We start from the raw sequence: 16,279 nt of genomic DNA, 5'->3' as shown, positions 1-16,279 counted from the left end.
CAGTTTCGAGATTGAGGGAATATTAAATAACCTTTTCAATATATATCCCTATAATTTATACTCTTGGATAAATTTACATACACAAACAAAATATGATTATAAATTGATATATAAAATATTTAAAATTTAATTTTCATTTAAGACACTATTTCAAGTTCTAGGCTTTTTTTTTTTCTTTTTTTTTTTTCTTATGTATTCAAATTTGTTTGCCCAAAATTGATAATATTATATCAAAAATACATTACCTATTGAAAATATTCAATATTTTACACCTAGTTTTAATTAAATATTTAAACCTATACACGTAAAAGTATTATCTCCTTGGCATTAAAAATAAATTTACAACTTATAATATATTACATAAATATCATTATTGTTGTATTATACAATACAATAAGGTTATATTTGTCATTTTCTTAATTTGTATTATATATCAATATTATACTTAATATTAAAAAATCTACTAATAAAAAACGATCGAATACTTATCTAAGGATAAAAGGAGTATAAAAAATCATATTCAACACGCGGCGGGAATCTACAACCCAAACTAAACTTACAAACAAATCCTATCATATCCTATATCCTATATCCTATATATATTTATAGTACAAGGGTGTTTGAAATTTCTGCAATCTCAGATTTTTGATATATATTTTTTTTATTTTAATTTTTTTTTTTACGGTTTTTATGTCTATGTTAGCTACAGTTTTGTTATTATTATTTTTTTTTGGAGGTATGTAATTTACTCTTTTATTATATAGTTTTAAATTTGTATTTCTTTCTATAGTTTTTACAATATTGTTATTAGTGGAAGTTTTTTTTTTTCTCCCATTATTTATTATTAATCCATAATAATTAAAGAATATTGGACATTTATAACGATATAGTTCTCACGTACATAAAATAAAAAGTTAAGCACAAAAAATACAAAAAAAATGACAATTTACAGAAGAAATAAAATAATAAAATATACATATATTAGATTATTAATTTATATATATTTTTTAAGTAAAGATATCTATATATAAATATTTATTAAAATTAGATAAAAATAGTACTCCCTCCGTCCCAAAAGAATTGTCTTGTTTTTCCATTTTTGTCCGTTCTTTATTTATTAATCGTGGTCGCCACTTTATAACAAGATTATTCATATTTTTTCAAATTACCCCTACTTATTACTCCAACCTACTTTTTAAAATCGTTGAAAATGACATTTTAGTCTTTTATATTATATTTTATACCCACTTTCAATTAAATACTATTATTCCTTAATTCCCGTGTCAACTCCCAACAAGAAGCTTTGGGAGGGACGGAGGGAGTATAATAATTAAACTTAAATATGATAATTTCGTGAGTAGCACGGATTTGCGCGCTAATACACATATAAATATAGATATAGAGATATATATATGTATGTATAAATAAAATATAGTGATAATGCAGCTGTGGCCTCTATTTTATCCTCAGAATATATATATATATATATATAATTCATCACGTTGTACTGATCAATCAATCCTTAGCTTAATTGTCCGAACACAACAAAAGCTGAGGTGAGGTGCCCTTCACTAACACTTCTATATATCAAACTCATTTTTATTATTTTTATTATTATTATTATTATTATTTTATTTTTAAATATATTTTTTTAAGAAAAAAACAACAAAGAACACATCATAAAAGCAACACCACGTCTGCTTAAAGCTCAAAAAAAGTTTGCTTAAAAAAAGTTGAGCTGTATAGGGTTTGTGTCGATTCTAAATAATTTTCGATATAAACAGATATTAACTAAGAATATAATGTTGGAAGGGAAAGCTAAGGTGATGGAAAGCGACATGCCGGAGAAGATTCGGATTCATGCCATGGCCTCCGCCTCTCAAGCCCTCGACATCTTCGACGTCTCCGACTACACTTCCATCGCAGCCTACATAAAAAAGGTTCGATTTTAATTCAATCCGAGTTTTTATCTATATATGTATTTGATCTACAAAGTTATTAGGATTTTCTTTTTAAGAAAAAAAATCTTTACAAGCAATTTCTACGATTCTTTAAAAAAAATATATACTACCTCCGTCCAGCTCTAAGGTCTCATTTACTTTATGTGTGTTGATCTTTAAATATTAAGAAAAAATTGCAAAAATACTTCATTTAGTGTTTTATAATACTAATAGAAAGACATTTGTACAAAAAATTATACAAATATGAGAATATTTTTAATGTTAAGTACAATGATGCAAAAGGTAAATGTAACCTTTAGAAACGGACGGATGAAGTACTATTTTCTCACAGAAAAAATCAGATTAGGCAAAACATAATCTACTCTTGTTTATACCATGGAATTGCAATTTTGATTTTTTTTTTTGTTTTTTCTTTTATCCTTCTTTATGTACTTTATATAAATAATTCAAATAAAAAATATAGGTAAAAATTGGTCCAAAAAAATATATGTATATCAAAATGATATTATTTAAAATTTATTTTAAAAGTCAAAACTAGCCAAACTTTTTTAGGTTGAATGTATAATTTTGTACGAGCATATGTTCTTATTTGTAAGTTACTAATTTTTGCTTCTTTCGATTTGATCGCTCGCGTTGATGATCTCCAAATTATATATATATATAGATAACTTACATGATTAAATTACGGTCTTCTAATATTAATAATAATAGTAGGATTAATATTTTCAATTTTGAATTTTGATGTCCGAATTTGATCAATTAATCAATTAACCTTCACAAACCACTTCTATTTTATGCGTCGAAAATCTTTAATTTCCATTCTATATGTATATAGAGATAGTCAATGATCATTACTTCTATTTTATTTTTTATTTTTAATTCATTGACTCAATTATATATGTATACATATAAAAAAGCATCGTATAAAAAGGGATTGTATCTTTGTAACTCTAGTAAAGATAACGACCTTGAAAAAATATAAAATTAAACATTGATATAAAGACAATGATAAGAAAAACAGATGTCCCACCGGTCATTGTTAAACAAGCGAACGTCAAAATCATCGAAAACTATTTTAATAAATATCATCAATTTTTCTTCACATTCTTAAATAGAAATATGAATTTTCATATCTATTGTATATATTTTAAATCTATTATAAACTTATAAATTGGAAATATATAAAGTGTTAAATGTACTATATGATACATTAACATAACTATAAAATAAATAATGTTATGCTAAATTATATTTTTTGTTGAACTTGTCCTTTTTTTTTTTAATTTTTTTTTCTTCCCTTTGTGTGTTTCTTCATAATTTTGAAGTGAAATTAATTATTTAATATAATATTTTAACTAAAAAGATAATGTTAGATATAATAAATCTTTTAGAAAAATTGTACATTAGGATAGTAAAAGATAGAGAAAAAAAATCCATAGAATTCAAATTCAAATACCTTGTATCCTAAACCATCTAAAAATAAAATTACATTTGTTCATTTTTTACAATACTACATTTTCTCATTTAAAATTTATTATTTCATGGAATTAAAAATGCAATATAAATCATTTATCGATTCTTTGACACATTATCTATCAATTTTTACTTTTATTTAAAACATTACATCATTAATTTTGTTTTCAACACAAAATATTACATTCAATACATATTTATATAACATAAAGAAAAAACTATTTTAATTCCAATTTTGTCTATGTTTAAATATTTCCAAAACATATTTAAGTATTTAAATCTATAATATCTTTTAGCATATACAATTGATATTTACGTAATTTTTTAACTCCGATAAATTTAAAACATTCCAAACTATGTGTGTTCATCCAGCTTTTTTTTTTGTGATACAATTTTCAATAAATATTAGTTAAAAAATCTAATAGATACACATCACATACCATATATATACAATATACATATTCTATCTACTAAAAAAATGACAATTGAATCAAAATATTATTTTTTATATTATTGATAAGATTTTTTGTACTCAATATTATAAAACACTTGGTCCAAAACCATAAAGTGAACCAACTAACATTATTTTTTCGTATAAATATATTACAAACACTTTACTCTAAAAGTATTTCTCAACGCATGCAAAATTTCACAAAAAAGTCACCAACGAACATAAAAATTAAGGATAACCTGTTTTTTGTGTTCCGTAACTGAACCCCTTATTATTTTAGTCCCGTAAATGAAGTCTGTTGCAAACTAGTCCCATAAGTAGAGAATTTTCATTGTTTTAGTCCTCCGGCGCCGGAGACGCCCGTGTGGTTCGCCGGAATCCACGTGTCCGTCAAGTGTCCCCCAGGTCAGCAACACTTGGCGGACATGTGGATTTTATTTTTTTAAAATTTTTTTAAATTTTTTTTTCAATTAGACCAAATAAAAAAATTAAAAAAGCAAAAAAAATTAAATATAAATTTTTTTAAAATTAAAAAAATAAAATAAAATCCACATGTCCGTCAGGTCACTTCTACATATAATAACCCTTAATGTTGTGTCGTGACATTAAATTAGTAATATTAAAAGGTTATTGTAGTAGTCTAATATATTTACAAAATTGGAATGAATGTTAGGAAAATCTATAATTGTTAGAACTTTGGGGTTGCTAAATTATAAATATTTTGTAAGAAGCAAAGTTATTAAAGTGTCATCTAACAAATAAAAGTTTATGAAGATGAACAATAATAGAACTTTGTACAATTTAAATGTTGTATAGTAATATTTAATTTATTATTAGGAGCAAGATCAAAGTGTCACTCGTAGAATATTCTCACACTAAACGAACACATAACAAACTCATGGTAATATGTGGTTGCACAACAACAGTAAAACGTTGAATACCGATAAAGTATAGTATTGCGAATTTTCTTGCAATCAAATATTTCTCACCAAGAGACTAGAAAATTAGCTGATAAATAAATAAATGAAATCAAAATAGTGATAATTGAAAGGAAATAGAAATTAATGCTATGAAAATTTGTAAAAAATATCAGGAGATTTAGTTAACTAAGATCAAAGTCCACTCTCCCGCCAAAAACTCCAAGTCTTTCTATGAGTCAACACTTATAAAAAGAGAAAATCGTTGGGTTCAACACGAAACAGCCCTAACCCAAAAACTTAACTCACAAAGGATTGAATGAACACATAGTGTTTGGGACAGAACAAGGAACAATATGGGCAAGCACCAAACAAATCAAAACTAATCTAATAAAGAAAAATGGGATTTTGGATCGAACTAGACCATCACAAAGATGTTTCACACACAGGCACACACACAAAAAAACTAATCCCCTATTTTATCTCTTTACTCACTTAGTCCACACCAAAATCCATAGCTCAAACCAACAAATATATAGGCAAGGAAGAAATTGATAATCCAAGAGCATAAGAAACAAACAAACTTTATCGATCGACCATGAAGATGTTGGGAACACACAAGGGAAGAGAGATAAAGCTAAATAACAAGACACGATAATTTAACGTAATTCGGTTTCACAATAGACCTACATCTACGATCCCAAAACGGGATAATCCACTAAAATATTTATTACAATTTTGAACGGAAAAAATTGTAAAACCCTCCTTACAACAACTCACCAAATCTCAATTTCACTCTCTCTAGTTACTAAAGAAAAATGTTTGTTGTCATGTCTTAAAATAGGACCCAATGGGCTCAATTTATAGAAGCCAATGCCCCCATCTTTTTATCACACTTCCTATGTGGGACATGGGAAGTTACACAATAAATCCTCACTCTTCCTATAGTCTCACATATTTCCACCATGTCAGAAAAACAAACTATCTTTTCGATTTTCTGATTCTTCATATCATTGTTGTTATCCACATTTACTCGCAAGGCGCATCCATTTAGATAATAGATGTTGTTTTGTTTCTTCCTCCCTTGCATAATCAAGTTATCACCCTTTTATACTTTGCATAGATTTTTAGTGCCAACATATCTATACCCATGTGAAGCCAACTCGCCCAATAAAATAACATTAGCTCCAACAGTAGGCACATACCTCACATTAAAAATTATTTTGACATTACCATTTTGGAGGTTCAAGCGAACTTTTCCAATACCTTCAATTCGCTGCTTCATCTTATTCCCCACATTGATATAGACAAAATTTTTCTTTGTAAGCAAAGTATCAAATAAAGTTTGATCTTTACATATATGGACATCGACAGCAGAATCCATCACCCAATTAAAATTCTCAACAGGATTTGTATTTAAAAGAAGTAAATCAACTTCATAACTAACCACGTTCGCGGAGTTCTCAACTTTCGACTTACCCTTCAAATTTCTCAGACTTCTCAAGTCTTCTTTAAAAAGTCAATAGTGATTTTGAATGTGACCAAGCTCTCCACAATAATGACACTCAATATAGCTGTAATCTCTCGGCTGAGATTTCGATCTTCTACCACGGTCACTCTTCATTTTCCTCTATCTTTCAGAACCCCCCACATCTAGTATTTGACTATCTTTGTCTTCATTTCTCATTATCTTGTCATTCTCCTTCAAAATCATTATCGTTTCATTCAATTTCAATGTAGTTTTCCCAACCAACATTGATTGCACCAACGGCTTGTAGGATTTGGGCAATGAAGCTAACAAGAGCAATGTTGCTCTTCCTATTTAATTTTCTCTCATGCATTCAACAGTCAACATACTAGCTCATTATACTTGTTAGTATGGTCAATTATATTACCTCATTCCTCTTATTCAAAGAGTATAGATCCATCTTCATAATCAGGGGATTAGTCAACGTCTTCCTGGAAAATTTACTCTCCAAAGTATCCAACAACCTCTTCGGCGATGTTTCCGTCAACACGGTAACTTTTATCTGTGGTGTGGGTGACAATCAAATCGTGCTAACAGCCTTTTTCCGAATCATACTCCAATCACCTTCTTTCATACCTTCTGGCTTTGCATCTTCCAAGGCAACATCAAGACATTGCTGCACAAAATAGTCTTAAATTGTGTTTTGCCACATAGTAAAATCACTCTTTCCATAAAAGAGTGAAACCTCATATTTCAAAGTAGTGTACATAGTGCTTAATAACTCTCCAATAAAAAAGCACTTCCAACAACCAAATAAATTGAGGCTAAAAATTAAAGCCAGGAACTTAAATCAGGCAGAACCGACCTTTCTGGCAGAAATCTTGTGTGTTACCGGAACTCGCTGCGGAACTGCAACCTAAATTGCTAGCGTGCCATCAACTTCTCTCGAAATACCTCTTGCTCCTTCTCTCCTCCCTTTGCTAAGACTTCGCTAAAAAATGATCATGCTTTGATACCACTTGTTGGAAACACACAAGGAAAGAGAGATAAAGCTAAATAACAAGACACGAGAATTTAACGTGATTCGATTTCACAACAGACCTACATCCACGATCCCAAAACGGGATAATCCAATAAAATATTTATTACAATTTTGCACGGAAAAAAATTGTAAAATCCTCTTTACAACAACTCACCAAATCTCAATTTCACTCTCTAGTTACTAAAAAAAAAGGTTTGTTGTCATGTCTTAAAATAGGACCCAAGGGGCTCAATTTATAGGAGCCAATGGCCCATCTTTTTATCACACTTCCTATATGGGACATGGAAAGTTACACAATAGAAGAAATAAAAATTGACATAGAGAATTTTGAAAGAGAATGAACGGAAAAATCCAATAAAGACATAATAAGTCAAGAATCAACAAAGGTGATATTTGATTTAGATCCAACCAGGTCGGGTAAGGTTCAGATCGGATCGGATCGAATCAGAAAATTATAAATAACCCAACATATAGAAGATCAAACACACCAAATTTGTGTGCCTATACTTTTGGGTTTGTAGTCTAGTGCAAAAATTGTAGTTATTTTTCTTAGAAAATTATTATTGGTATTTTACTTATTGATTTTTTTTATTCAAATAAATAAATGGTAATAGTTTTAAGTTTTATTATTTACTTATTTTCACATTGAACATGATTAGATTTCAATACGAAAGAGTATTGAATGTTAATTACAAGAATTTCTTAACATTATATATATATGTAAAGCAAAATCTATTACTAATCCATGCATGCTATAAATTGACAGGATTTCGATAGGACTCATGGGACTGGATGGCAATGTGTGGTTGGATCCAATTTTGGATGCTTCTTTACACATTCAGAAGGAACATACATTTACTTTGCAATGGAGGCTCTAAATATTCTTATTTTCAAAGCAGCACCTGCAGCAGCATGACTTCCAATGCATAAATAAAGACACAAGAAATCTTTCATTGTAATGAAACCCTAATAATTTACACAAGATCTTTTGCAACATCTCATAATGTATATTGAAGCCCGATCGTCTTTCAGTTATGGGATAAAGGTTTACAGATGTTAGCTGCTCTTTTTCGCTATATACGTTTCATATAATTCAAAGAATTCGACATATAGAACAATTTTCATCAATGTGTTGCATCTTATGAGGCATATATTAAACAAATATAAGTAGAATTGGAATATGTGTATTTGTTTTATAACCGATCAATTTTCGTGCTGCAGATTGGGTCAAATCAGCAATCAACACATTTAAGCCAAACAAACATTACATATTTTGCAACACAAAATAATATAATATATAGTACATATTCTGACAATATATGATAATACAATATACAATATAGTATACCATTGATTTCAACCGAATGAATATACTTATACAGTACAGTACGATATATAAACCGTGCAGATTTTATATCGAACAACATCTATATAGCAATACCGTATAGTGTTGTATAGAAGTATGCACGTTTGCTTTCCTGTTATATATTGATCGGGCCAAATCAATCTTATATGTATGATTATCATCTCATTTCATTGTACTTGGCAACATTTCCATCTGATAGTTTGAAATTATTATAGTTTTAGTCATGTTTTTAGATGTGATCATGTAAATTTTTAGGATTAGAAGTATATATAACTACAATTTATAAGATTAAATTCATCAATATACAAATATATGTACACATGACAAATTAATAATTAGGCATATGGAGAAGACAAAAAAAAAAAAAAAAAAAAAAAAAAACACACACACAACAACAATTACTTAACACCAATACTTAGGATAGAAAACTTGAAAATTTTTATTTAGACTCTTAGGGTGTGTTCTTGTATAAATACTTAACACCAATTTTTTTCTATAGAATGTATAAACTATATATATTGTATGAATATATGCATATATTGTATTTTTTATAATTTAATCGAAAAATATGTAGAAGAAATATGTTTGATGAACATACTCTAATTTTTTGTAAAAATATATATAATTTATTATATATTAAATTTTATTAATTTACAAGAAAATGAAGTTAACAAAATTAAATAAAATAACATATAATTTATTGTTAAAATACTTATTCATAGCACGGATTATTATAAGCAAATAAAATATAATTAAACAAATAGCATGTCAATGTAAATTCTAGAAAAAATAAGATAAATAAAAGTGGATGGTAGCATAAATAAGACCGATATATAATTACAGCATTAAGACTCACAAATAGCTTTGAATGAATAATTTAAAAAAATTAAACTACTTAGTATAATAAATAAAAAATAAATACTCATTTGATTTGATATTTTTAAAGAAAAAAAGAATTGAAAATAGTAAAACATGATAAAAAAACCAGGGAGATAACACATAAGGTGAGGATCCTCTACAACTGTGTATGTAGTACAATATGTATATATGTGATATATAATACTCTTTTTCGTCCCATTTAATTTGTCAATTCTTTCTATTTTTGTCTGTCTTACGTAATTTGTCCTTTCATTTTTTGAAAATATAATTATACACTTTAATCACATTTTAAAATTCATAATTTATTAATTTTTTATTTAAATTAAATTATTTATTAATCTTAATTTTAATTTATAATTATTTTTACTAATATATTTATTAATTACGTACTAATTACACAATATCTAAAACCTCGTGCCTAAACTAAAGGGAACAAATTATACAAAGAGAATATATTATATATACATACAAATAATATATATATATCAATTTTGGTGAGGGGCGTGAATAGAATGTAGTGAGTAGGGGGCTAAGGATCTCATCCACATATGGTGGGAATCCTCTATTTGTTATACCTACTCATTCCGTAAATTTATGTTTATTTAGCTGAGAACGAGTTTTAAAAAAAATATATAAAAATAAAAAAGAAATTTTATGGTAAAAAAAAAGTAAAAAATACGATATTTTTTACTAAAAAGATAAACATGAATGAATTTGGATGACAAAAAAAAAGTAAAAATAAATTTAGATAACAAATAAAATATTAAGTAAATAATCGCAAAATCAATTGGTTATAAAATAAAATATAATATAATATAAATAAAAATTGTTATTTATCTTTATAAATGATAAAATCTTTCTAATATTTTTTTCTATACGAGATTTTGAACACTTTTCTTCAAAATGATATTTATCTAAAAATCAAGATTTGTTATACACATTATTATTACTGTGTACACTAGGTGGATGCAGTTTATTACTGTCGACGTAGGTTGTATGTGTATTCATTGTGGCAACTTCATTACCACTCGTTGAATCTTAAATTCACTATAAATATAGGTATGAGTGAATGAAATAAGACGCATCAAATTCTATCTATTCCTCTCGTTGTGTCTCGCCGTGCTCCTTATCTCATTAAAAACGCTAAATATCTCAATCATCATCACATATCACATATTCATACATATCATATATACATACATATATATATATATCATATATATACTTATATCCCTATATTTAATACACACGCACCCACACAATTTACATATTGGTATATATATTATCTATTATATATATTATATACAAAATATAAAATAGTGATTAACAGTAAATATAATTAATATTTTTATTAGTTAATCCTATAATAATATTACAACAAGATTAATATTTTACCTAACACATACACTCATGATACTAACACAATATTAAAAACAAAAAAATAAAATATTAAATCAAATACCTATTTTTTAGTTTTTATATTATACTAAAAATCAATTTTACATTCAAAATATCACATTAACACCTATTTATATCACATTATACAACTATTCAAATTCAAAATTTTTACTATTCAAATCCCAACTTAAAATCCAAACCCCCAAACAAACACACCCTTATGTTTTGTTCTTTTGTCGTTTTACCATTGGTTTTTGTTATTTAATTTTGTTTTCCCCTCAAAGATATCACATTAGACAATTAATTTTTTTTTTTTATATTAAACTCCCTCCGTCCCAATGCAAGATTGTCGTTTACTCATAGATTTTTGAATATTAGTATTATAATGTATTGTAGTAATAAAGACAAAAATATCCCTATTAGTATTGTGTAATATAAAAGTAATGAAATTTGTGTAATATAGTATAAGTTGGAAGGGTATTTATTATGTTAGGTAGGTAGTACAATTACTAAATTAGAAAATTGTAACCTTTTTTGGGACGGACGAAAATGAAATGACAACCTTTCAATGGGACGGGGGGAGTATTATAAATTTATTTTACATTCAAAACGTCACGTCAATTTCTATTTATATCACGTCAAACAACTGTTCAAATTCAACTTTTTATTATTCAAGCATCCAAACCCAAAAACTATAACCCCCAAACAAACACAATAAACTTTGAAACGATGGAACAACAATTTTAGTATAATATATGTCAATATTATTATTATTATTATTATTATTGGATAAGTACTAATATATGTCAATATTTTCTTTTACATTACATCAATATCCCTAGTTATTATCATACTATTCTGAAACTTTAGAAAAAAAATAATAATAAGAAGAAAAAGAAAGTAAACTTAGAAATTGTGTTTATGTAAAAAGGGAAATAATTAAATTTTTTTGGCATACAAATTCACAAAATGAAAAAGGACTTATAAAAATTTGAGTATTTAAAAAATATATTAAAATGTATATGTATGTATATATATACATATAATTTTATATATATATACTTGGTTTTATATTTCAACTTTCCAATATATATATATATATACTCCCTCCGTCCCATAACAAAGTGTCCATTTTTTCATTTTAGTCCGTCACATAACAAAGTATTCATTTCTTTTTTTTAGTAACTGTATTATCTACCTAACGTTACAAATACCTTTACAACTTATAATATATTACACAAATGTCATTACCTTTATATCACATATACTAATAAGATTATTTTAGTAATTTCTACTTTATTCCTACTATATCTCAATATAATAATAATATTTTTAAAATTACGTGCAGAAAGCAAATTGATACTTATTTTTGGGATGGGGAGAGTATATCAAATCAAATATTTATAATTTATTTATTATATTATACTAAAATTTAATTTTACATTCAAAACATCACATCAATATATATTTATACGAATAAGACTATTATTTTAATTCAAAATTTTACTATTCCAAAACAAAACCTAAAAATAAAATCTTACGGTGTAAAAAATAATAAACTTATGTATTTTTTTATTATTAATTTGTCTCCCTAATTTTTATTTTATAGTGTAGAAAATAATAAAAGAAATTTCTCATATTGTTAGATTTACACTTTTATCCTTTAAATTTTATTTTATTTTATTTAGTAAAAAACATTAAATTTTATGTAATTTTGTTACATTTTTCTTTAATTCTTCTTCTTCTTTTACCTGATTGTCCCCAAAAAATCGAAAAAGACAATATTGAATTAATAAAAAGAAACTGATATTTTATCTCTGTAAAATTTTACTGCTGGTTTCGTCACTGTAAAGATATATATAATCAATATATATATATATATATATATATATGCATATGTTGAAAATGCAAGTTAGTAATATTGAAGGGGGGCCATGTGGATTGTGGAAGAAGAGCTTAATTAATATTGAAGGGGGGCCATGTGTACTGCCTGTTTGGTAACAGACATATTACATAAAGAATGACTTTTCGTCTTGTACTACAGCATTATTTATTAATAGTAGGTGTTTATAAAAAATATTAAATTAAATAATTATTTTTATTTTAAATATTAAAAAAATAATTATTTTTTTTATTTAAAATATAAATTAAATACATATTCATATCACATTCATCATTATTTCAATTTAAAGTCTTTCAAATCTAATTAAGATGTAAATCTTAAAGAAACACACCTTGTTAATCCTCAAATTATCTAATAATAATAATAAGAATAGTAATAATAATAATCTCTTTGTCTACGAAATACTCCCTCCGTCCCAGATACCATATCCACGTTGTCGTTTCTGTCCGTCCCACATACCATGTCACTTTCCTTTTTTGGAATATAATTACACACTTTAATCTCATTTTAAATTTTTTAATTTTAATTAAACGAATTATTTATCTTAATCTTAATTTATAATTATTTATATTATAGGATAATTATTTTCACTAATATATTCTTAATTATCTACTAATTACATCCCTCCTAAAATACCGTGTCTACAGTGTAGCAGACACGGTATCTGAGACGGAGGGAGTATATACTAATATGAGTTTAAATACTTATTTTAATAAACATATTATTATATTTGTTGTAAAAACATTGATTGTAACCTAATATAAGGGTAATATGAAAAAATAAAAATAAAAATAAAAATTGATGAGTTAATAAGGTGAAAGAAAAAATTAGATAAATTTAACATACAAATTATAATAGTAAAATTGTAAATAAATGTGAGATTGGAGATTATAAATGAAAGAATATATAAGAATATTTTTCTATAATTAGAAAATACATATTGTTTTATATAAAATTATATAAATAGTGAAAAAAATTAATAACAATAATAATAATAATAATGGAGAATATTTTTTAGTTATGTACTGACCCATTATTATTATAAAATCATAATTAAATTTTTTATTAGATTAATCTTACAATTAAAAAACTTTTGAGAAAAATGATCTTCAGACATCGGAGTTGCTAATGTGACATATCGTGGTAAGTTGGAGATTTCGTAGATGATACGTGGACATCTATTTGAAAATTATTTTAAAACTTAATTATATTTTAAATTGGATTAATTCAACAACTAAAAAAAATTGACAGAAATTATTCTCAAATGTTGTTTACATATGTCTATGTAATTTCCGGCGTGCCATTGAAGTAACTCTAGCGCTTGTGAACTTACTCTGCCGTTTTTTTTCTTTTTTCTTTTTTTTTTTAAATTGTGGTACTAATTAAATACAATGTTTAGTTATGGTTCTTAAATGATAAATGACCCACATACGAACTTAAAAAAAATAAATTTTTCTTAATAATAATAATAATAATAATAATAATCACATAAAGGTTGCTAGAGCCAAACAAAACATATCAAATCTTTCCCTTGATAGTCATATATGGAAGCAAAATTGTTTGGTTTAATAATCAGGTATTTGCACATGGTTTGCTTCCTCTAATGGTTGTTTTTATCATCACAATAATCCTCAACATTTATTTATATATATATATATATATAATAAATAAAATAAAATAAACATTTGGACCATTCATATGACACATTTCTAGGCTTCTTTGGAGTTTCATGCTTTGTCTCACTAAAAACATATTGAGTATGTTTTTTTAGTTTCGTAACTGGCCCCTTATCATTTTAGTTCCGTAAGTGGAGCCTGTTACAAACTAGTTTCGTAAGTGAAAACTTTTCGCAGTTTTAGTCCTTCGGCGCCGGAGACACCCGCGTGGCTCGCCGGAGGCCACATGTCCGCCAGGTCTCGTTGACCTGGCGGACATGTGGATTTTATTTTATTTTTATTTTTTTTAAAATTTATTTGCCTTTTTTAATTTTTTTATTTGGTCCAATTAAAAATAAAAATAAAAATCCACGTGTCCGCCGGGTGACAGACACGTGACCTCCGGCAAGCCACGCGGATGTCTCCGGCGCCGGAGGACTAAAACAACGAAAATTTTCTACTTATAAGACTTGTTTGTGACAGGCTCCATTTACGGGACTAAAATGATAAGGGTGTCAAATTACGAGACTAAAAAACAGTTTACCCAAGCATATTTAAAGAAACATACCAATTTTATATTCTAAGTTATTTCTTTATAATTAGGGATGGGCTTACTAGCATGGATTATATGCTGAGATAAAAATTAAAACCATAATCTACAAAATTAATCACAATTTTTTATAAGAGTAATGAAGTAAATTATGATATTTTTTTTGAATCTGTTGAGATATTTCAGTTTTAGATTTAGTAAATTTATATCTAGATTTGATCTTATTCATAGATTAGATTGCGTAAATTTGAGTCTATCGAGTATATTTTGTATAGCCTATGTATAGGCTCTTTATTTTGATGATTAATAAGACAATCTCATTATTTCCCCCAAAATTTCTAACAGAATCAATGGTAAAGATGAAATTTCAGCCTGCCGAATTTACTAATTCGGCATAGAATATGTCTTACTAACACAACATTAATGTAAATAAATTGAATAATTTATGAGATTCGATACGACAAGAAATTTTGGTATATATATATATAAAAAAAATTTTAATTGTAATTTGAATCTGAGTATAAATATTTCATTTAATATTTATAAAATATTCAATTTAATACATAACTGTTCACCCAACGTGCTTTTTTGAATGAAATAATTTTTAGCATGTGGTATGAAAAATTATGTTAAAAATATAAAATATGTAGTATTATTTTAAATTGAATATTTGATTTTCTTGACTTTTCATAATGAGTATGTGATTTATTATTATTATTATTATTATTATTATTATTATTATTATTTACTTTTTATAAAATATTTTGTATTTCTATTATTATTTTTGAATCGCAATTGAAAAATAGTATTGAAGAGAATAAAGAGATATATCCATATTTTAATATTTTTTGTAAATTAAATAAATCAAAACAATTTCTTTACACTATCAATTTTTAAGATTTATAAAACTAAGCATATGATAGTGTAATTTAAAATTACAACCATAAAATAATAGTGTAATTTGCTCCGTTTTAGATTAACCGTGTGAGTTTCGTATAATTTTGAGTTTAAAAGTGGATGTACGTTCTTTTGGTGTTTAGGGTTTTTCGGGCCCTAAATGATCTTCAATGGACAAAATAATATCGTTAATTTGTTTGGTCAATTCGATGAACAGTGCGAATTTTCTCAAATTTTGAATCTAAATAATGATTTACATTTTTTATCATTTAGGTGTTTTAGGACTTGAAACAAACCAATTATTACTCTGGTAAAATAT

At 26.2% G+C, this 16,279-nt stretch overlaps 1 protein-coding gene across 1 annotated transcript; it reads left to right on the top strand.

Annotated features, from left to right (window-relative positions):
* The first annotated feature begins 1,704 nt into the window (after positions 1–1,704).
* LOC127239605 (uncharacterized) lies at positions 1,705–8,440 on the top strand. The gene is made up of 2 exons (XM_051257837.1): positions 1,705–1,940; positions 8,079–8,440. The coding sequence occupies exons 1-2, from the start codon at positions 1,803–1,805 to the stop codon at positions 8,226–8,228; spliced, it is 288 nt and encodes a 95-aa protein (XP_051113794.1). The 5' UTR covers positions 1,705–1,802; the 3' UTR covers positions 8,229–8,440.
* Positions 8,441–16,279: the final 7,839 nt, after the last annotated feature.

The sequence above is a fragment of the Andrographis paniculata genome, unplaced genomic scaffold (assembly GCF_009805555.1).
Source record: "Andrographis paniculata isolate CXL003 unplaced genomic scaffold, ASM980555v1 Contig78END, whole genome shotgun sequence".
NCBI classification, from domain to species: Eukaryota; Viridiplantae; Streptophyta; class Magnoliopsida; order Lamiales; family Acanthaceae; genus Andrographis; species Andrographis paniculata.
The sequence above is the reverse complement of the archived record's forward strand: the minus strand, read 5'-3'. Positions and strand labels throughout refer to the sequence as shown.